Source organism: Pelmatolapia mariae, linkage group LG23 (genome assembly GCF_036321145.2).
Source record: "Pelmatolapia mariae isolate MD_Pm_ZW linkage group LG23, Pm_UMD_F_2, whole genome shotgun sequence".
In the NCBI taxonomy this organism is placed as follows: Eukaryota; Metazoa; Chordata; class Actinopteri; order Cichliformes; family Cichlidae; genus Pelmatolapia; species Pelmatolapia mariae.
This window is the reverse complement of record NC_086246.1, coordinates 30,458,426-30,481,010: the sequence shown is the minus strand read 5'-3', so window position 1 is coordinate 30,481,010 and position 22,585 is coordinate 30,458,426. Positions and strand designations below refer to the sequence as shown.

The window sequence follows — 22,585 nt, the reverse complement described above, 5'->3', positions numbered from 1 at the left end:
TCCTTGGAGTCGGCTCCGACGGGCCGGGTAACACCTCCTCCGGCGGTTCGGACGGCACGTCCTCCATTGAAGCGAGCGGGCGAGTGGTAACGGCGGGGGGGTGAAGGTGGAGTTCGTGGAGAATGAAGTTTTGTACGAGCGGGTGCAGTGAGTCCAATAGCCAGGGATAACCGGAAATAAGCTGTTGTAGCCTGGCTTCCACAGTGTAGAAAGATGGTTCTCCCTCATGTTCTAACCACAGGTTGACTAATTTAGAAGCAGAGTCCGTTATGAGCTCCCGAAGCTCCATGGGTGGGGTAAGTGCCGCTGGATCCATATCTGGCTGGTCCGTACTGTCACGGCGAGTGAGATGAGCCTTGTGGAGATAATGAAGTAGGATCCAAATGCAGGCACTTTGTAAAGGTGAGAAGGTGGTTTATTGAAATACACGGCACAGGGAAAAAATGGCAAACGGAGACAAACTAAACTATACTGGAAAACAACTAAACTACAGAGCAGGAACCAGAAGGTGAACATGAAAGACGGCGAGCAGAGACGGATGACGGTAGACAGCAGGGATAACACACAGAAGGAGCAGGGTGGATACACAGACGGACCAACAACTACAATGACAGAAGACACGACTAAAATACACAAATAAACACAAATGTGGAACTCTAATAATAATCTATCATCATCATAATCATCACCACCACCACCAGTATACAGGAATAATCCATCATTCAAAACCAAAACATAACAACTCCAAAATGCTGGGTCGAACCGACCCAGAACCGTGACATTAGTATTGGTTTGCTTCTATCACTAAACATCACAATAACTAATACTAGACCATGCAATCTGTTTGTAGTGGTGCACCTTGGAAAAAAAATGCAAACTGGTGAAATTGGTGTAAGGCACCATTTCCATTGAGAAGAATGGACATTCAAAGTTTGAATTTTTTTTTTCAAAAGAGCCATGGCTTGAAAAGTGAACACTAAATACTGCAGTAATAAAGGCCCCCAAGTTGAAAAGTGCCAGAAAAAAAGGTTTCACTATGTACTGCAACTTTACCAGTGCTGGCTTAAAAGAAAGGATGGTACATATTCGAAGAGGTAAACATGTTGTTCCCACATCATAACTGGAAAACTGTTCAATCGTACAGTCTGTTCCTGAAAACCTGGGCCTTCTTTGAAAAGCTGTTCCTTTTGAGCTCCATAACCAGTTTCTATAATACCTCAAAAGTATACTTTTCCAGTGGGTAGGTGAGGTTCAAAGTGTACATTAGTCCAAACAGCATTGCAGCTGCTAGGGTATAGTTATCCAAATCCTGCAAGACTCTCTGGCCTTCAAGGACTATCCCGATGTCCTCAGGGCTGCCACTGGCATCTCTTGACTTTATGATGTAAATTCCCATGGTTGTTTCCTTATTAGATCGTTGGATAATGGCTTCATCTGTGGCCTAGAAAATGCAGAATTCCAAAATTTAATTCAACAGAACACTGGTCAAAGAACATTATACCAAATTTTATTTTAATCTGTGTCACTATTCCAAAAAATGTTAACATTAACACATTAGGTGAACAAAAATGGATTCATTACAGCATGTGATTTGAGTCCTCAGAATGCTCAAAAAGGTAATTCATTTCTGAAGTGAAATCTCCATGCAAATAAGAAGAATACTGTCAGAGCATAGAGAGGTGTTCAACTATGAACTCCACACATGGTCCTAATGCATGTAAAAGAAAAAAAACGCACCCATGGTAAATTTTGAAAATCCCAGGTGATTTTCAACATACTCCTGGCATAGAGTGACAAGCAGCATTTTGTTAAAATTATTATTTTCCCTAAAGTGTATACACAAATTAAATTTTTTTTCTTACCTGGGCCGTGGGCTCCAGAATGTTCTGCAGTCTTCTTCCTATCTGTCCTCCTCGCCTTTTGAAAACCTTTATTAGTTTGTCAGATAGCACATCTATCTGCGAGAGTAATCTGGACTGCAGTGGCATGGTGGTAATGCGCTTAAACTCTGCATTTATCTAAAAAGAGAAGTTGTCACATAAAAATGCTGTCAAAATCTCAAATCTCACAAGGTTACATCCACACAAAGTTGTTATTTTTTGTCATATTACTATTTATTAGCTATGGATCCCATGTTGCTGAGCAGTTCCATAGTTGCCCTTACTTCCATACCACCCAAAGCCTGTTTGCAACCACAGGAGTTGCCTCCTTCTGGCCATTTTGCAGTTCTGCCAAATGACCCAGAAACTACATCTATTATAGTCATATACACATCAAGGTCTTTCATTAATACTTAGTTACATTAGTTAATTTGACCTTTCCAGAAAATTTTACTTACAGAATGTGAGATAACATATCCAAATCTTCACTAATAAATAAAATAATGTTATTAAAACTTTAACTGTAACACCTCTACATAACAGCACTAGAGAATTGCTCTGAAGCAACGCCAATCTGCCCTTCAGCAGGGATAAGCACCATATATCGATACAGAAAAAATAAATTTTACATATTTATGTTGTCATGTTTTTATCTCTTTAAGCCCTCCTCTCAGTCTCTCTATAAATCAGTTAAAATAATTTGTTGGGTTTTTGTGTGTGTTATCAGTACATTACATTCACTGCCCCAGAACATGAAATAAAGCCCCACGTCATGCACTTTCTCTCCTAATGAGTACTGCATAGGTGTCATGCACCAAATAAACCGACTTTAGTGAAGACCCCCCCCCCCCCCCCCCCACACACACACACAGCCCACCTCACGGCAAACTAGCTTGTTTAACTGTAAAACATTTTAGGTACAACCAGTTAACTAAATGGACACAAGTTTGTTAGTCTGTATTCACTGAGAAAAAAACAAGCGAATGTGACTGGGCACACAATGAAAAAATGCTAATGCCAATGCTTAATATTGTCCCGCAGCTTAAGCTAGCATTATCGTTAGTTAACTTAAGGAATGACTCGTTTTTTCCATTATGTTGCTCAACAGCAATTCATGAGAAAAACTTCCCCATCTAATGGATGTTCTCTTCGTTTCCCCTCAAAAATGTAGTTTTCAGTTTACCTCGACAAAGTAAAGCTCAGCACCAAACGTAAAGGAAGCGAAGACAAAAAATGGCAGACCGCCACAGTGAATTTTCCCTGGCAGAACACACCCTGGGGGGGTCAACAGAAACAGAAAACAACTTAATTATGTTTAGACCAAAAATATAAATGATTCATGTTGGATATATGTACTGTATTTTTACTAATTTAACAACCTCATCATTGCATTAGCTTTATGCTATAGCATTACGCTTACATTAGCTTGAAGCTCAAGGTCGTCATTTTATTTAATTTCTTTTTCTGGGCTTACAAACAGGACACGCAACATTTACATAACCGTTTCACTGAATCTTGGGTCTGTGTTGAGTCTTCCAGCTGCTGACTACAGAAGCTAGATTGACCTTTCAGCATGTTTATAGCGGCTGTGGCTATGTGCTAGTAATGTTACCGTGTGTGAGCAGTCACGTTGGCAGCAGACATGTTTCAACAAACTAGTCATATCCCGGCCCTACATTAGCTTGTTTAATGGTTAAGACACTGCAGGTACCACCACTTACTACAGACACCGATGCAAGTTTGTAATAATTTAAACTGAAAGAATATACAAACAATATTAACTCACATTATATATGTTAATTACTAATTTGCTTATCACATAATTTCGGTTACCATTAGCTAACTGGAGCCTAACATTGGCCTTTCATGTTTTTCAATAAATAGCCCACATACCTGTAAAATAACAACACCCCAGTAAAAGTCCACATATATAAAGGGTCTACACTCTTTCTCACTGGTGTTTTAGCTTTAAAATCTTATTTACCTTCAAGTGTAAAACTCCAGATGGTAGTAGTGATGGGATTTCCGGCTCTTTTTAGAGAACCGGTTCTTTCGGCTCGCATCACTAAAAAGAGCCGGCTCTTTCGGCTCCCAACCGGCTCTTCAGGTTGTTTTGTTGCTTTAATTAATTTATTATTAACAATAATATAAAATTATGTTTATATATAAATATATGCGGTGGCCCCTAGAGACTCCAAAAAGCAGTTTTTACGTGTTTTGGAGTTTGTACGTGCTCCAGGGTTTGTACGTGCTTCGGAGTTTGTACGTGCTATGGAGTCTTTACGTGTTTTGGAGTTTTTACGTGTTTTAGAGTTTGTACGTGCCTTGTCTCTAGGGGCCACCGTAAATATACTTTTATTTATTCACTCCACATAAAATGTAATAAATAAATCATATAATACAAAAACCAACTATTCACATTTCAACTTTAAACTATTTAAATTTTCTTTTTCCTTTTAAACAAATTTAAACTGAAACAACACAAAACACTGCAAACCACAACACAATTAAATATAAATTAAAATATGAAAACAAAAAGAAGATGCACATTCTCTGTCATATAGGCCTGCATGAATAAACTTTCTGAATCCTTTATCATTCGCAACTGAAAATAGTTGTGGATGATTACTATACCTTTCTAATGTGACGTTGTTGTCCCTTGCTCTCTTTCTCTCTCTCTCCCTCTCTCCCTCCTGCTCTGTTCCTGTTCTACTGCGCTGCTACCGCCCCCCTCCCCTCTTCCCAGCGCAAAGCACAAGGCTCGCATGCGGAGTGAAGCAGAAAAAAAGTGCGAGAGAGAGAGAGAGGGTGAGAGAAGGAAAAAGAAAAACCCACGGCTTGCGATAAGGAGCCGGCTCGCGTCGTTCACGTCAAAGACCCTGCTCTAAGAGCCATTTCGTTCGCGACTGACACATCACTAGAGCAAATTGCATTAAATAAATAAATGAGTTTTTCAAAAACGATTTAAAAACTCAGGTCACTGCCACAGTGTGATGTTTTATTCTCCCCTGGAGGCTCCATTCATACCACCATTATTTTCATATAAATCTGCCATAGATGTTAATTCAGGATTATTTTGATTGCTGTGTCTCTCTGATATCACAGTATCATCTGCAGCCCCCACTTTTGTTGTGAAAGTGGAGTTTCAGAACAGAAGTTTGATTAATTGATTATCTGAGGTTTTGTTAATGTGTTTATGTAGAGATTTATTTCATCTTTGACGTCTTGGAAATCAAACCACAAAGTTCCTCCAACAATAAACTTTACAAATAGCAGCTCACAGACTTTCTACAGAGAGTCTACAAGTAGAGATTTATTCTCCTCACATCAAAATAACTGTCTGAGTGTTTTAATCAGAAGATTGCAGGTTGGTACTAACATCATGAAATGTTTCTGACCATCCACTTTACATCACATCTTGCACTATCTGATCCTCTTTAAAAGAGCAGTTTGACTGTGATGAGATGTTTACTTGGACTCTGAACAGGCTCATAGTCAAACTATAAAACTGGAGATGAGATATGAGACACTGGTTCAGGTGGTGGATTGCGGTTTGATTTTGATGTGCATGTTGTTTTATGGAGGATCATAGTCCATTATTATTTCCAGTTTGTGAAACATTTATCATCATCTTTCCTTCATGAGACATGTTTCAGCATTTTTCAAATTTTTAAAATTTCAAAATTTGATCCACGAGAACACCCATTCCATGTTCTGTTGTCACGTTCTGTGTTACAGTTTATTATAGACTGTAAATCACTACAGACTATATAGAATTCATATAGACTGTATATTATAAACACATATATCCTATATTACAAACCAAATGGTGAAACAGTAAACTTTACTGTTTTGAAGCCACCAAGATATTTGAAATGAACAGAGGCAGAGGAAACTGGATAATTTATTAATTTATTTTATATTATTAAGTCTAAGAAACACTCAATGCTACATAAAACTAATTAGATCTGCTCTTTCTATTCTACTTGGATCTTGATGGTGATCAGTGATTGGATTGAATCTCTGAGCTGTGATCCCACGGCAGAAAATAACAGAGCTGTTGCTAAGGTAACATGATTTTTTTTAGTGGGTTGTTGGTCTAGCTGCTCTGACTGGGCATAGTAGACTGTTATCATGTTTTGTTCAGGATGTCAGGGTCAGAGCATGAGGTTATTACAGATTAATCATTTATGAGATGAAAGCATCATATTAAGGTGGAACAGCTGATCTTTGACCTGTGAGCTCGAGCTTAACACTCTTTCATGGTTTCAAATGTTTAATATGACGACAGCCCTCACGCACAGAGGACTGAGATTCAGAGGAATTTCTCTTTTTTTTCACAGTCTTGGTCCAGAGAGCTGCTGAGTGAGTAGAAATCTGACTCATTAGAGTTTTTAAGAGTTCCTTTTCATCACAAAGGAAAGTTGTATTTATGTGGAGAACAGACGAAGACTCATTTGGATAAAGACTCAAAACCAAAAAGCTGATCCAAGACAACTCTATATTACATCTCAGTAATAATACTATATATAAGACAATAGTAGGGTAATAAGGTGAACACAAAAATGTAATATGGAAGCAGCACGTCATCAACACTTACCTCTTAAACTGATTTCTAAGTAGTTATCTTTATGAACAGCGGTTACAGCTGAGTAATACTAAAGTGAAATTTGTGTAACTGGATAACAAAAGGCCAGCACCCACTGCTAATAATGTGGAAACAAATATATTAAATGTAATATACATATGTATGCATGTATTACCAATTAGTAATAATATAGTAATATTTTGCTGCTTGTGTGAAAACCTGCTGGCAATAAAATGGTAAAATTTGTGCATCTGAATTTTTATATACTGACCAGTTGTATTAAACTCTTAATAATTAAGTAATATTGGTTGATACTTTAACATAAGTGAATATTATTACCATATTATAATGTTGGAATTAATCCTACCTCATGTCTGTAGCATTCCTCCTAATTTGCAGGTAACAGTGTAAATATCATGCGTAATCTTTACCTGCAAATATCTTTAGTAATTTTTCTGCAATAACCTGGAATTAGGGCTGCAAAATTCAAAGCTACCTGTTTCTATCTAATTCCACGGTAATATTCTATTAAAGTGTAATGATTATTAATAGATGTGCAAATACAAGGCTCAATAAAACACTCCAGTCACATCAGAAAATCCATGAAGGGAAACAAAAACAAGAAATGACTACACATCAACACACACTGACCATACAGCAGTCCAGCTTATTTGCTTTTTATCAATAATATAATATCTCTGAAAACAAATTAGTTTAACATCACTTTAACATATGGGGCTGGTCTTGTACAGTTACATGAACTTTGGTGTCATTTAAAAAGTGCTGTTCCTCTATTATCACTTTATCTTTTCCATTTTATTACCCCACTGTAGTTACTCCTTCACAACCACAGTTACATTGTTCATTCCCAGTTTAGTGTCGTCTGGGCAGCAACATTAATTCCTGTAGCAGTATTTTTTCCCTTGTGAAATATTGTGGAGGTCAGCTGTGTGGCAGGCAGGAGTTGGACGCAAAAATAAAAAATATATTTAAAAGCAGCTTTATTGCTTCACTTTTACCAAAGCACAACATAATATCAGATCAGAAACCAAAACTAACTGAGAGATACAGCTATGAGGGAGAACATGGAAAGGATAAAGAGGGAACAAACTGAAGAGAGAGCAGCTGAAACTAACTACAGGTGGTGAGAGAGGGGAAGTAGAGCTAAATACAAAGCACAAAAACTGTAGACCACCAAAATAAGACACGACAAAACAAAATAAAAACGCAGAGTTGATACAACAGGAAGGTAAACAAACACAGAACTGACTTGACAAGAGGGTACAGGGAACACAGGGGAGGTATGTTAACAGGAACAAGAGACATAACAAGCAAACTAAACCAACTTTGGGGAAAAAACTAAGAAGACTTGAGAATAGAAATACTAAACAAAGTTGAAATTAAACAGGATATTTGGAGTAGAAGACTAGACACAAAAGAATTGAAAGTATAATTCAAATCAAATCCTGGAACACCTCACGTCTCAAACTCAGAATATTAAATAAGAATTAAAAAGTCCAAACATAGAAAACACATTTGTCAAAAACCCAGAATAATCACAAATATGTTTTATCTTCTATTTTAAAATGGAAGCCATCAGCAGCAAATATTGAAATAAAAGCATTAAAACTATTTAAAACCCAGTGTTGGAGTTCTGATACTGACACTATTGAGCTGTCAGTATCAAGTACAGTGGAACCCCGACTTATGAAATTAATTCCCGGGGGTCTTTCGTAAGTCGAAAATTTTTTAAGTCGAAGCACCCATCATGCCTTTTGACTGAACAATAGGCTATAGGCTAATTGCTAACTGCAACAACAATACGTAGTTCAAGTGGAACAGCGAAGCACAAGTACGAAAGCCAAGGGGGTTGTCACATGATTCGGAAGGCATTGTGGGTATTGTAGGCATTCTGGGCTCAGCCAATCAGAGCCAGCAGATTTCGTTATGCTGGCATTTTGCCGTAACACTTGCAGAAATATTGCCGTTCAGTGCCTTCGTAACTTGAATTTTTCGTTAAATGGGGTATTCGTAAGTCGGGGTTCCACTGTATAAAGTCAAAGTTCCATACTTTTTCACCTACTGTTAACTTAAATATTTCAGTCTGACACTGACTGACAGTCAGACAGGAGTGTTAGGATATATGTTGTCAAATTGGGGTGGCTGTGGCTCAGGAGGTACAGCAGCTCATCGAAAAATTGGAAGGGTGGTGGTTTGATTCCTGGCTGCTCCAGTCTGCATGCCAAGGTGTCCTTGGGGAAGATACATGTGTGTTTTCATGGAAAGTTCTCATTGATGTGTTCTGTTCATTAAAAAAGCCAAGAACAGTTCAAAGCTTATTAACCAAATCCAAAGACTGTCTACATCATTCCTGCAGCTTGTCATCCATCTTAAATTGCCTTGGGTGCTTATTTTTGATTAATTATATAAAAAAAATTATTTAAATAAACTTTAATTTAAATGCACAAGACCCAGTTTCATGGACTGACTGCATTCAGCTGACACCGAGATGAAGCAGAAAAGAAGCAGCTGATATTTGGACAGCACACATGATGGAAAGGAGGATTTCAGTCGATGTGCACATGAATGATTTGTGTTTCCTCTGCAGGTGAAGGTAGAAAGTGTGTGTGAGCTGATGTGGATGTGAATTCAGCAGCATGGATCAGTGTGAGGACAGAGAGGAGGGAGTCCCTCCCTCTAAAACCACTCTGTGTGGGGAACATGAGAGCCAGACCAAAGCTCAGAGGTGAGATGACCATCTCTAACTGTCCATGACTCTTCTCCATGTCACAGCTCAGCACTCACATCACTGCTTTTTCACAGGAAAAGACGTAAACGTAAACGTGGGAAAAAACATAAAAATGGACAAGGACCTGAACCCAGCAGTGTTTCTTTACAAAGTGATGTGTCAAAGCAATTTAATCCTGATTTTAAAGAAAATCCTTCTTCTACAGAAAGGTAATCTGTCTCGAAATGTTGCTACTCAGTTATTCTGAATAAATTTTCCAACATATTTAATGTCAGCTCATCTTTTTTTCCACACACAGTTCTATGTTAGTATGTGAAGCTGTGTGGGTTCGAGTTTTTTTGTGTTTTTTTTTTTTTTAATTTGAAGAATGAATTTTTCTATGATGTTGCTGTAGTGAAGACGCTAAGTGTCATTTCGACAAACAGTATTAACACATCTGACCTAAAATCCCACAAAAAAATGCACAAACATGCAGCCAATGCCTCAGGTGTTTTTTGTACAACTATTTAAAATTATAAAAAAAATCTGATGCTATGTTTTTTGTTTGGTTTTTTTTGTTTTTTTGGAGGGGGGGGGGGGGGGGGGGGTTGCTGGCAAGCACTTTCAACTTGTGAGTAGTTTTCTTCAAAAAACATGTTTTTACTGTTTCTTCCTGCACTAGCAAACACTGCAGTATTCAGGAAAATTTAGTATAACTCTGGTTTTACTTGGCCTATTGACACAGGTTTAAAATTGTAGTAGACTCCTGAAGGTTGAACTGAAGCTCAGCACTCCCATCACTGCTCCATGATTATTCACAGAAAGAAATCTAGAAGAAGACAAAAACGTAAACAGAAAATTAAACCTGAACTCAGCAGTGTATCAATAAAGCAGCAGGTTTGTGAACTGTAATGGATAATGTGTCTCTAAACAAGACAATGTTCATCTCAGTTAAAATGATTCTGTGTTTGATATATAGAAAATGTATAATGTAATCTTGTTTTTGTTTCGCTTTTTCCATCAGGAGCTTTGAAAGATTAGACTGTCCTGTATCTAGCTGTGTATCCTTGAGCAGTGAAAAATCAAAGGAGTTATATGGTGTTAATTACAACACAGAGCAACAGTCTGCCCCAGAGAGGTAATGTGTACCTAAAATTTGGAACTGAGCTGGAACAGTTTTTTTCTGTTATGTGAACTAATTTTTCCATGATTCCTCCACAGAGTGGACCAGGAGAGTTTAGAAGTTCCCAGTGATCAGTCTTCCCAGCAGCAAGAAAGAAATCTGGACTCAATATTTATGGTTTGTACATGTACAAGAAGTACTTTTATATCTGTTCTGTTCACAGACATTGCCATTCTGCAGTTTGAAGACCAGTATATCATGCTGGTTAACATTTTTTCAAGGGATAAAATAGAGTAATTTTCATATTTTGTATTCAGCACATTTAATTTAATTGAAAAAATATTAAAAAGTAGTATATTTGCCACAATTCTTTGATTGATTGTTTTATTTTACTTTGTGCCATTTACTGGCTGATGGAAAGTTTGCACTGTCCACTTCTTTTTTTAGTTATTTTGACGAATCCCCAACTAAATGCACTATGCAGAAGTAACGACTGCTATTATAATCTGGAGGCTCCTAGTTTTCTTGTTAATAGGAAGGTCAGGTCCAGGGTCAAAGTACAGGCTTTTAATTTGATCGCATTTCATGCTTGTTACAACTCCATATGACACAAACACAAATTAATCAATATTAGAACTGATTACGATGAGCAAACATCCTAAAATTAGCACGTACATCCATTGGCACACAAAATTTTTGAAAAAGTAAAATGTAGGGAAAAAAGTTAGTTGGGTAAAAAAAAAGTGCTTTTTTTTTTAGTTATTTCTGGTTTTAGTTTTCAACATGACCGAGTAGCAAATCAGCAACTCTACAGCAAGGAAAAAAAAACATGGACATAGCACTTTTTTAAAATTCTCTTCCAGCTCCTTGAGGACAACATTTTCAGCTTTGTGAAGAATGAGATCAAGAAAACCAAGAAGATTCTCAGCCCAGATTACTCAGATGGCTTAGAGAGTCAGGGGGAAGATGAGATGGTTTTGGAAAGTGAGGATGAAGAAGAGCAGAAGAGGAGCTTGAGAGATGCAATTGTGAAGATCATTCTGCACTTCCTGAGGAAAATGAAGCAGGGAGAACTGGCAGACCGTCTGCAGAGCAGTAAGAGGATTTCTCTAAAGATTTAAAACAGTGGTTAAATGAAATGAAATTTATAGATTTACATTTACTTAATTCTCAGTCTGAAAGGTTTTGTGAAGTTCATGATCCTGAAGAATATATTTTTTGTGTGTTCTTTGAGAATTTCCCATCCTGTGCCCACATAAACTTAAATCTACACTGAAGAAGAAGCTCTACACTGTTTTTGAGGGAATTCCTAAAGCAGGAAACCCAACCCCTCTGAATCAGATCTACACAGAGCTCCATATCACAGTGGGAGGGACTGCAGATGTCAATAATGAACATGAGGTCAGACAAATAGCAACCAGGAAACCAGACAGACCAGAAAAAGTAATCAGACAAGAAGACCTCTTTAAAATCTCACCTGGAAGAAATAAACCAATCAGAACAGTGCTGACAGAGGGAGTGGCTGGCATTGGGAAAACACTGTTGACACAGAAGTTCACTCTAGACTGGGCTGAAGACAAAGCCAACCAGGACATCCAGTTCATATTTCCATTCAGTTTCAGAGAGCTGAATGTGCTGAAAGAGAAAAAGTTCAGCTTGGTGGAACTTATTCATCACTTCTTTACTGAAACCAAAGAAGCAGGAATCTGCAGCTTTGAAGATGTCCGGGTTGTGTTCATCTTTGATGGTCTGGATGAGTGTCGACTTCCTCTGGACTTCCACAACACTGAGATCATAACTGACCCTACACTATCCACCTCAGTGGATATGATACTGACAAACCTCATCAAGGGCAACCTGCTCCCATCTGCTCACCTCTGGATAACCACGCGACCTGCAGCAGCCAATCAGATCCCTCCTAGCTGTGTTGACATGGTGACAGAGGTGATAGGGTTCACTGATCAACAGAAGGAGAAGTATTTCATGAACAGATTTAGAGATATGAAGTTGGCTAGCAAAATAATCTCCCATATCAAGTCATCACGAAGCCTCCACATCATGTGCCACATTCCAGTCTTCTGCTGGATCACTGCTACAGTTCTGGAGGATGTACTGAAAACCAGAGAGAGAGGACAGCTGCCCAAGACCCTGACTGAGATGTACATCCACTTTCTGGTGGTTCAGGTCAAAGTAAAGAAGGTAAAGTATGATGGAGGAGCTGAGACAGATCCACACTGGAGTCCAGAGAGCAGGAAGATGATTGAGTCTCTGGGCAAACTGGCTTTTGACCAACTGCAGAAAGGAAACCTGATTTTCTATGAATCAGACCTGACAGAGAGCAACATTGATATAAAAGCTGCCTCTGTGTACTCAGGAGTGTTCACAGAGATCTTTAAAGAGGAGAGAGGACTGTACCAGGACAAAGTGTACTGCTTCGTTCATCTAAGTGTTCAGGAGTTTCTGGCTGCTCTTCATGTCCATCTGACCTTTGTCAACTCCGGAGTCAATCTGCTCAAAGAACAAGAAACAGCTTATCAGGACTCTGAAACAAGAAAATCTGCAGAGACTCATTTGTACAAGAGTGCTGTGGATAAGGCATTGCAGACTTTAAATGGACACCTAGACCTCTTTCTTCGTTTCCACTTGGGTTTTTCACTACAGACAAATCAGAATCTCCTACAAGGCCTACTTACACAGACAGGGAATTGCTCACAGACCAATCAGGAAACAGTCCAGTACATCAAGAAGAAGCTCAGTGAGAATTTGTCTGCAGAGAAAAGCATCAACCTGTTCCACTGTTTAAATGAACTGAATGATCATTCTCTAGTGGAGGAGATCCAACAGTCCCTGAGATCAGGAAGTCTCTCCACTGACAAACTGTCTCCTGCTCAGTGGTCAGCTCTGGTCTTCATCTTACTGTCATCAGAAAAAGACCTGGATGTGTTTGACCTGAAGAAATACTCTGCTTCAGAGGAAGCTCTTTTGAAGCTGCTGCCAGTAGTTAAAACTTCCAGTAAAGCTCTGTAAGTTATAATAAGTTTTATTCTTGAAAAATTCTGCTATCGCTTTAACAGAGAAGAAAATATCATACTTTGCTATTGTCCCATCAGATTGAGCAGCTGTAACCTCTCAGAGAGAAGCTGTGAAGCTCTCTCCTCGGTTTGCAGTTTCCAGTCTTCTAATCTGAGAGAGCTGGACCTGAGTAACAATGATTTGAAAGACTTGGGAGTGAAAATATTGTCTTCCGGACTGGGAAGTCTACATTTGACACTGGAAACGCTCAGGTCAGATTTCTACAAATCATTTAAAATCTGGTTTGTATTTGTAACCATGTTACACTGTAAACTGTAATTAGTTGACCTTACCAAATATATACATTCAAACCTTAAAAAAAGGAAAGCAAAGCAAAACCCCAAACCCTGCAAACAAACAAGTGGAAATTTAGTAGGTTTTAGTAACATTGGATTTTATTGTGTAGTTCACTCACACCTAAGTTTAAATTGTACATATTTAAGTCATATGCACACTTAAATTAGTAAAGACTACTCAGAAGTATTATTATTATTATTATTATTATTATTATTATTATTAATAAAAAACAATTATTAATAATACAACTAATGTTAAAGTTTTTGCAACATATGATTTGTTAGTCGCTTTCATTTGAACAAGAGTCTCATTTATGTGTTCAAATCATACAAACTGATTACCTCATTAAAGCAAGTGTTACTCATGTTATTCAAATGCTTCTGGACTCCACAGAGAAATGAAAAACAGATTCCATTCTCCTACAATAGTTACATATATAGTTACATAAAAAAACAGAGGACAAAATACAGTTCAAAGTACACTAAGTATAGTTGTACTGAATACACTGAATACAGTTGTATTCACATTTTCCATTCCTCATTTCTAAACAAGTCACACTATTCATCTGAAAATAAAATTAGCATCAGTGGAGGTTTTAGTAGAAAGATATTCAGGAGGCCCAAATTTCAGAAAACAGGTTTATTCTGCACAAGTTGGCATTGCTTACATATCAGAAGTGACAAAGCATTTTTTATGTGTGATGATTTAAAACCATATCTGCAGATATACAGGGTGGGCCATTTATATGGATACACCGTAATAACATGGGAATGGTTGGTGATATTAAAGTCCTGTTTGTGGCACATTAGTATATGTGAGGGGGCAAACTCCTCAAGATGGGTGGTGACCATGGTGGCCATTTAGAAGTCGGCCATCTTGGATACAACTTTTGTTTTTTCAATAGGAAGAGGGCCATGTGACACATCAAACTTATTGGTAATGTCACAAGAAAAACAATGGTGTGCTTGGTTTCAACGTAACTTTATTCTTTCATGAGTTATTTACAAGTTTCTGACCACTTATAAAATGTGTTAGGTGTGCTGCCCATTGTGTTGGATTGTCAATGCAACCCTCTTCTCCCACTCTTCACACACTGATAGCAACACCGCAGGAGAAATGCCAGCACAGGCATCCAGTATCGGTAGTTTCAGGTGCTGCACATCTCGTATCTTCACACCATAGACAATTGCCTTCAGATGACCCCAAAGATAAAAGTCTAAGGGGGTCTCCCGGTCTGGGAGACCTTGGGGGCCATTCAACTGGCCCACGACGACCAATCCACTTTCCAGGAAACTGTTCATCTAGGAATGCTCGGACCTGGCACCCATAATGTGGTGGTGCACCATCTTGCTGGAAAAACTCAGGGAACGTGCCAGCTTCAGTGCATAAAGAGGGAAACACATCATCATGTAGCAATTTCAAATATCCAGTGGCCTTGAGGTTTCCATTGATGAAGACTGGACCCACTATCGTTGTACCCCATATACCACACCAAACCATCACTTTTGTTGTTCCAACAGTCTTGGAGGGATCCATCCAATGTGGGTTAGTGTCAGACCAATAGCGGTGGTTTTGTTTGTTAACTTCACCATTCACATAAAAGTTTGCCTCATCACTGAACAAAAACTTCTGCGTGAACTGAGGGTCCTGTTCCAATTTTTGTTTTGCCCATTCTGCAAATTCTGTGCACCGATCTGGGTCATCCTCGTTGAGATGCTGCAGTAGCTGGAGTTTGTAAGGGTGCCATTTGTGAGTAGCTAATATCCGCCGAAGGGATGTTCGACTAATGCCACTCTCCAGTGACATGCGGTGAGTGCTACGCTGTGGGCTCTTGCTGAATGAAGCTAGGACAGCCACTGATGTTTCTTCATTAGTGACAGTTTTCTTGCGTCCACATTTTGGCAAATCCAACACTGAACCAGTTTCACGAAACTTAACAAGCAGTTTGCTAACTGTAGCATGGGAGATGGGTGGTCTCGTAGGGTGTCTTGCATTGAAATCTGCTGCAATGACCCGGTTACTGCGTTCACCAGATATCAACACAATTTCGATCCACTCCTCACGTGTTAACCTCTTCGACATGTCAATGGCTGTGAACAAAGCGAAACTTGTAAATAACTCATGAAAGAATAAAGTTACGTTGAAACCAAGCACACCATTGTTTTTCTTGTGACATTACCAATAAGTTTGATGTGTCACATGGCCCTCTTCCTATTGAAAAAACAAAAGTTGTATCCAAGATGGCCGACTTCTAAATGGCCACCATGGTCACCACCCATCTTGAGGAGTTTGCCCCCTCACATATGCTAATGTGCCACAAACAGGACTTTAATATCACCAACCATTCCCATTTTATTACGGTGTATCCATATAAATGGCCCACCCTGTATATTTAGTTACATTCAGACTCTAAAAACTTTGAGTTCTCAAACTTTGCAGATTTAGTAGAAGTCTCTTAGTTTCTGTTCCAAGCCATGCATCAGCCTATGAATGAATTTAAATGTATTTCATTGCTTTAGGCTAGACCATGTGTAAATCATTAACAGTTGAAATAAGAGGTAAAGTAACTGATGAAGATTCTGAAGGCAGTCCATTAAAATACCTCTTTCAAAAATGACATTAGTAGACTCTGAATCAAGACGGAGGGGATTTGGAAGGAGAGCAATAGCTTCCTCATTGACAGCGCCCCCAACAACCCCATTAGTGCCAGAACCCTGTTTGGAAGTAAACAAAAGCAACAGATGATCAGTTATTAGCAACTTCACAGAAACCATATTAATACTATCCACCCTCTTCCATTAATTTGAGAGGTGGGGTACACCCTGTACAGGTGATCAGTCTGACAGACAACCATTCACAGTCACACCTATGGGCATTTTAGAATCACAAGTTATCCTAATCTCACTCCGGGAATACCTGGAGAGAAAATGCAAACTCCCAGGCCAGATGGTGGAGTGAAACTCAGGATACTCTTAGTGTGAGGCAAAAGTGCTAACCACCACACCACTGTGCTTCCCTGTTTATACATTTTTTTAAAATCACCTTGAAATGCTTCTTTTTTTTAAAGGGGTGTTTAAAAATAATTAAAGACTAAGGTAAATGTTATGATTTCATACTGTTGACCTTTTCCCTTTTTATCCAGTAACTGAGGTAGACTAAAACATCCATTCCTCAAGATGAATGGAGTCAGCTGTGATATGGCGCTTGCTCATTGGGAAAGATCCTCCCCAGCATCTCCCTCTGATTAGAAGTTAGTCTGCAGCCACTGTGCACCTTGTCCTGAACTCGCATATATACAATTAGCATTAACCTCTATTAAACTCTAAATAAGACACATGCAAATCCAAAACAAATTTGCCAGAACTCCATGTGATTCATAAGATGTCACTTTAATTAAAACATGTTCTATTTGTCCAAGGAAATCTGGTCACAATTCTGGTCTGTCCCCTACTTTATACTTTATTAATCAGCCTCAGCTCTTTTTTTTTTTTTTTTTTGGAGACAACTTACTCTTTGCATTAATTGTACCATTTTTCTTTAAGAGCATCTGTTATGTGTGATCTCTACAGGCTGTCTGGCTGTCTGATTACACAAGAAGGTTGTACTTCTCTGGCCTCAACTCTGAGCTCTAGCTGCTCCCATCTGAAAGAGCTGGACCTTAGCTACAATCATCCAGGAGAGGCAGGAGTCAAGCTGCTGCAGAATCTGGAACTGAAGACTCTCAGGTATGGAGAGACTTGTGCAGCCACGGAGTATGAAGGGGTATTAGGGCTAGATCAAGTAAACAAATGGTATTGATCATTCTGACAATAAAGTCGATATTTCAAGATTAAAATCAAAACACTATTTTGAGAAAAAAGTCAAAATCTAGACATTACAGTTGTTGTTTCAAGACAAACTGCCACGTTTGCTATACCCTCTGCAAAACTCCTTGTGCTTGTGGAAAAAGTAAGTTAATTAAATAAATGTATCAGCCTGATCTTCTGATACAACATGCACCCTCTTTATTGCACGAGAGTGTAACTATTGGTATCCTTGCAAGTCTCTATTGCCAACCATTTCATTTTGTTCAAATCTGACCAACTCTTCCAAGTTTTAGTGGGGGGTTTTCTTCTGAGACTCAGCTTTCTGCACCATCTTGTTAGCGTGCTTGTACTTATTACCACACTGCGTTTATGTGCTAAAATAAAAATAATTTCCTTATAACTACAACCCATTCTGAAGTACAATGTCACTTGCTGGTTGAGAAACTGGTTGTAAAATCTAACCTGGTTGTGAGTGAAGGGGAAATGTGGGGGAGGATGTCAGGACTTTCACTGGAGGCTAAGGTACAAAGTGGAAAGAGAGGGAACAAGTTGCGTAGGGGGCGTGAGTATTAACTGCAGTGTCTAATCCGTTGAAGAACAAATTAGACTCAATGACTTTGTCCTCCAACGCTGTTGGATGGCCTCAATCTAGTGATTCATGCCACACCATACCTCTCTCATGCTGTTCTGCTCAGCCTGACCCCAGCCTGATGGTGGAATTGAACTCAGGAACTTCTCGCTGTGAGGTAACAATGCTAACCACTGGGCTACCATGCTGTGTTTAGTCACCCATGACTTGTTATTTGGGTAAGAATGGACAGTATGAGCTGGGACAATGGAGTCAATGCAGAAGGTTATGTAGTCAGTGATACACTCAGTAAGCCCATTGGTGTCCTCACCATGAGGTTCACAGAGTGTCTCCCACTCTGTCACCTCAAAACAGCCACTAAGGCCTCCTTTGACCACCTCCTAATACTCCTAATGGTCACAGGCTTCCTCTTCACAATAGGCACATAGCGGAGGCTGAGCTGACTCAGGTTCAGGACCCAGTGGGGGGAACAGAGGAAGATAGTTGAAGTCACCGAAAGATATAAAGGCACTTGGGTGCTGAGTCTGTAACCGGACTATGGCAGAGCGAATAATGTCACATGCAGCTGTGGGTTTAGCAGAGGGAGGAACATAGACAGCCACCAAGACAACAAGAGTAAATTCACTGGGCAAAGAACAATGTGTGTCAACCCCAAAAGGTTAATTCTGTTGGAGCTGAGACAGAAGAAGTCACTTGGATGAGTGTCAAAACGTTTCTCCCACTGAAAACGCTACGTCCAAATGAACAGAATCAACCCTTTTGGGATATGCTTTCCTGGATGATTGAGCATTCACCAAGACAATGAATGTGAATGTTAGAAACATGAAATTGAAAGAGTGTCACGAGAGGGAGGCAGAAATGGTGGACCCAAAGTGCAGACTCCAGGAGGTGAAAAAGTGCACTCAAACAGCTTTATTGCTGGACATCAAAATAACTAAACTGAACTTAAAAATAAACTATGCAGGCTGGCTGACAGACAGAACACACAGTGCAGAATGAGGAACAACACAATGATGAGCAGCTTAAGATGCAGACACTAAATACAAGAGGTGAACAGGACCAAGAGGAAACAGCTGGGAGACACGGCTGACACCGATTACATAGATGAGCTGGAGGAGCACGTAAAACTGAAAACACTGACATAAGACACAGACCTTCAAAGTAAAACAGGAAACTCAACACACATGCAGAGACACAGACTCAGAACTGACCGAACAGGAACAGAGGGAGTACAGAACCAAAACCTATCTAGAAAATCTTTAACAGAAGACTTAAACAGAATAAAGAAGAACATAACATAATATTAACAAAAACACTGAGTCATCAGACTCAGGACCATGACAGAGAGCATAGGAAAAAAAGGGCTTGTGTGAATTGGTTAGTTGTGTAAAGCGCTTTGATTCCTCAGAGCAGAAAAGCATTATATAAGAACTGGTCCATTTACCATTTACTGGGGTATTAGGTTTTGTCGAGCCAGCCAATGCAGCCAGGGTCTGTTGCACTTCATTTGTAGTACACCCCCCTCATGTCCATCCCTACTCACTCACTGCCAGGGTGAGTATGGGCATGAAAATCGGAATCCAGTTGATTTCCAATTGATTTATAAAGATAATTTAGGTTTTGTTCACAAGTGTAAGGACAGGGGTGCGGAAGAATAACAAAAGGATTGGTGCCATGTCACACCAGTAGGAGAAAAATGTGGACTGTTGCTGTAGGAGTTTCCTCTCTAGAGTGAAACATTTTGGTAGGAGACCTTTTGAATTAATTAGTGAATACGTTTTACAATGTGACAGGACAGGATTTTAAGGACATTTTCTTCAAGTGTATGTATTAAAATATTCAACTGCTTCTTTATCAGTGTCTAACAATATGTGTATGAGAGCGATGTAATGTCCATGTGTGCATGCTGAAAGAGACTGTGCTGGTCTGACCCCCCTCCTCCTTTCAGGGTGGAGCCTGCTGGAGTCCGATGGTTGAGACCAGGTCTGAGGAAGTGTAAGTGTGTTTTTAATGTGATTCATGAAAACAAAGCAGCACACATTCAACCATCTTCAAACTGTCACATCACTCATTCACATCTCTGATGTCAGGATTTATCATCAAAGTGTCAATCAATGAACAAATGATGGATCAATAACTGCAGCTGGATTGTGTTTGTTCTCTCCATCAGATTCCTGTCAACTCACAATTGACACAAACACAGTAAACAGAAACCTCAAACTGTCTGACAACAACAGGAAGGTGACACGTGTGGGGGAGAATCAGCCATATCCTGATCATCCAGACAGATTTGATTACCAGTATCCCCAGCTGTTATGTAAAGATGAGCTGACTGGTCGCTGTTACTGGGAGGTCGAATGGAGAGAACTGGTTGATATATCAGTGAGTTACAGAGGAATCGTAAGGAAAGGAGACAGTAATGACTGTTTGTTTGGAAGGAATGATCAATCCTGGAGTCTGAGCTGCTCTCATGATTATGGATACAGTGTTTATCACAATAAGGAAAACACATCCATCTCCTCCTCTTCCTCTTCATCCTTCATCTCTAACAGAGTAGCAGTGTATGTGGACTGTCCTGCTGGCACTCTGTCCTTCTACAGAGTCTCCTCTGACACTCTGATCCACCTCCACACCTTCAACACCACATTCACTGAACCTCTTTATGCTGGTTTTGGGTTATGGTTTGGTCAGTCTGGTGCTTCAGTGACTCTGTGCTGAGTTGAGTGTAAAGAGTTTCCTCCTGTTAGAGAAACACTCTGACTGTTGAACAGATAGTTCAGTCTGTACATGTCTGTCTCTTTCACTCAGAAACACATTTTCAGATTTGTGCATTCAATCAGTTGATGTTTAAACTGTTCTAAATGATTCCTTGTTAAGTTCCTCTTCAGTCCTTCAAAGATGGAAGCTACGATTATTCCAGGATCTACGTGTTGTTTCTTTTTCCACTCAAAGCTGCACAGTGAATATCAGTATGCTGTTTTTCTTTTAAGCTCAGATCAGCTGAGATGATTCAGTTCATTTTAGTTGCAGTTAGTTTGTTGCAGATGAGACGAACTGTGATATCATATAGGAGTCACTGAGTTTACCCAAAAGATCAATGTACAAACTGCTCAGATATTCACACATTAGTCTCCAATGGATACAAATTTTATGAGCAGCCAGGGTTCATTGTGATATGTGTTTTGTTTTTAGAATAATGAAATATAGCTGGACTTTAACTTGCTTGTGGTGGCATTAAGTGATCCCCTAAATGTATTATTTCCCAACATTATTCATTGTTGAATCACTATTTTGTGTTGGTGGATGCCAGTATTGTAGTTTTATTGTGAACCTGCTCAGTTTCCACAAAAAAAGTCTAATAGGCATATTACAGTGAGACTCCAGTTTTATCAGCAAATAAAATCTCTCTCCAATGTACATTCAAAGAACGATGAATTTTTAGTAAATGTTTAGTCCTTTTATTGGATGAGCATGACACTGCCTCTGAGAACCTAAAATTATGTTTGTGTGTCTAGACTTTTACATCGCTTTTTTGGTTGTGACCTTATTTAATTCCTTAACGCCTAGTGTATCATATTTGACACATACAGGGTTTTTTTTTGCCAGTTTTGGGGATTTCAACATCATTGTGAATTTTTCAACAGCGTGAATTTTTCCCCCTGTAAAACCTAAATAAATTGCAAAATATATTTTTAAGCAATTAAAAAAAACATAAGAAAATATGATACAAATTAAATGTCATATATGGAAATGTGATTTTTTTTTATTTAAAAAATTAAACAAAAGAAGGTTAAATAAACACTATTTTTTAAAAAGTAAACTTTTCTGGCAATTATTTCATGATTCAGGCTTTAAAGGGTTAATGTAAGTTATCTAAGATAACATCATTTCTTTCCTTTGTTGTAATGAAAACACGTGTACTGTGCTTGTAACTTCAGTAAAGCCATTCTTCATGTCATTATGTGTGGTAGCACTGATTCAGTGGGGTTTTATACCTTTGCTAAGACACTCAAGTTCAGATTTCATAGAGCTTTTGAAATTACCAGTCTGACGCCTGATCAGCCTTGATTTATTTTTATCCCAACTAAATTTATTAGTTGGGATTAGGTGGGACTTTATTGATCCCACGACGGGGAAATTTTTGCGTTACCTCAGCTCAGGTATCAGAGGAAAATACAAAAAATACAAATAAAATACAAAAAAATACAAAATAAGTAGGATAATACATAATATCCAACAGTAGCATACTCAGTATGTGATTATGGATATGGTTGTGGAGAAATGCAAGATATAAACTATATAGCTTAACATAACTATTCTACCTCTACTATTCCTATGTAAGTAATAGATATCTATAACTATAGACATGTACATGCACACACACATGTACACACTAAATATACATATGTATACATATACATACATATATACCTGCACACGTCCTTACACATAGAAGGTGCATTATGCATAAAGTGGTGACCGTGGATGTCCACAATGTCAAG

General features: G+C 38.8%; 1 protein-coding gene across 1 annotated transcript; it reads left to right on the top strand.

Annotated features, from left to right (window-relative positions):
* The first annotated feature begins 9,082 nt into the window (after positions 1-9,082).
* Positions 9,083-20,801, top strand: LOC134621218 (NLR family CARD domain-containing protein 3-like). Its single transcript, XM_065469761.1, has 9 exons — positions 9,083-9,214; positions 10,221-10,334; positions 10,418-10,496; positions 11,183-11,414; positions 11,554-13,342; positions 13,430-13,603; positions 17,258-17,413; positions 20,032-20,078; positions 20,254-20,801. Exons 1-9 carry the CDS (start codon positions 9,126-9,128, stop codon positions 20,799-20,801), a joined length of 3,228 nt encoding a protein of 1,075 aa, XP_065325833.1. The 5' UTR covers positions 9,083-9,125.
* The last annotated feature ends 1,784 nt before the right edge of the window (positions 20,802-22,585 follow it).

Coding starts and splice junctions, on each gene's coding strand:
- LOC134621218 (XM_065469761.1), top strand. CDS start 9,126: ATGGATCAGTGTGAGGACAGAGAGGAGGGAGTCCCTCCCTCTAAAACC. Junction 10,497..11,182: donor ATCTGGACTCAATATTTATG/GTTTGTACATGT, acceptor ATTCTCTTCCAG/CTCCTTGAGGACAACATTTT. Junction 13,343..13,429: donor AAAACTTCCAGTAAAGCTCT/GTAAGTTATAAT, acceptor TTGTCCCATCAG/ATTGAGCAGCTGTAACCTCT.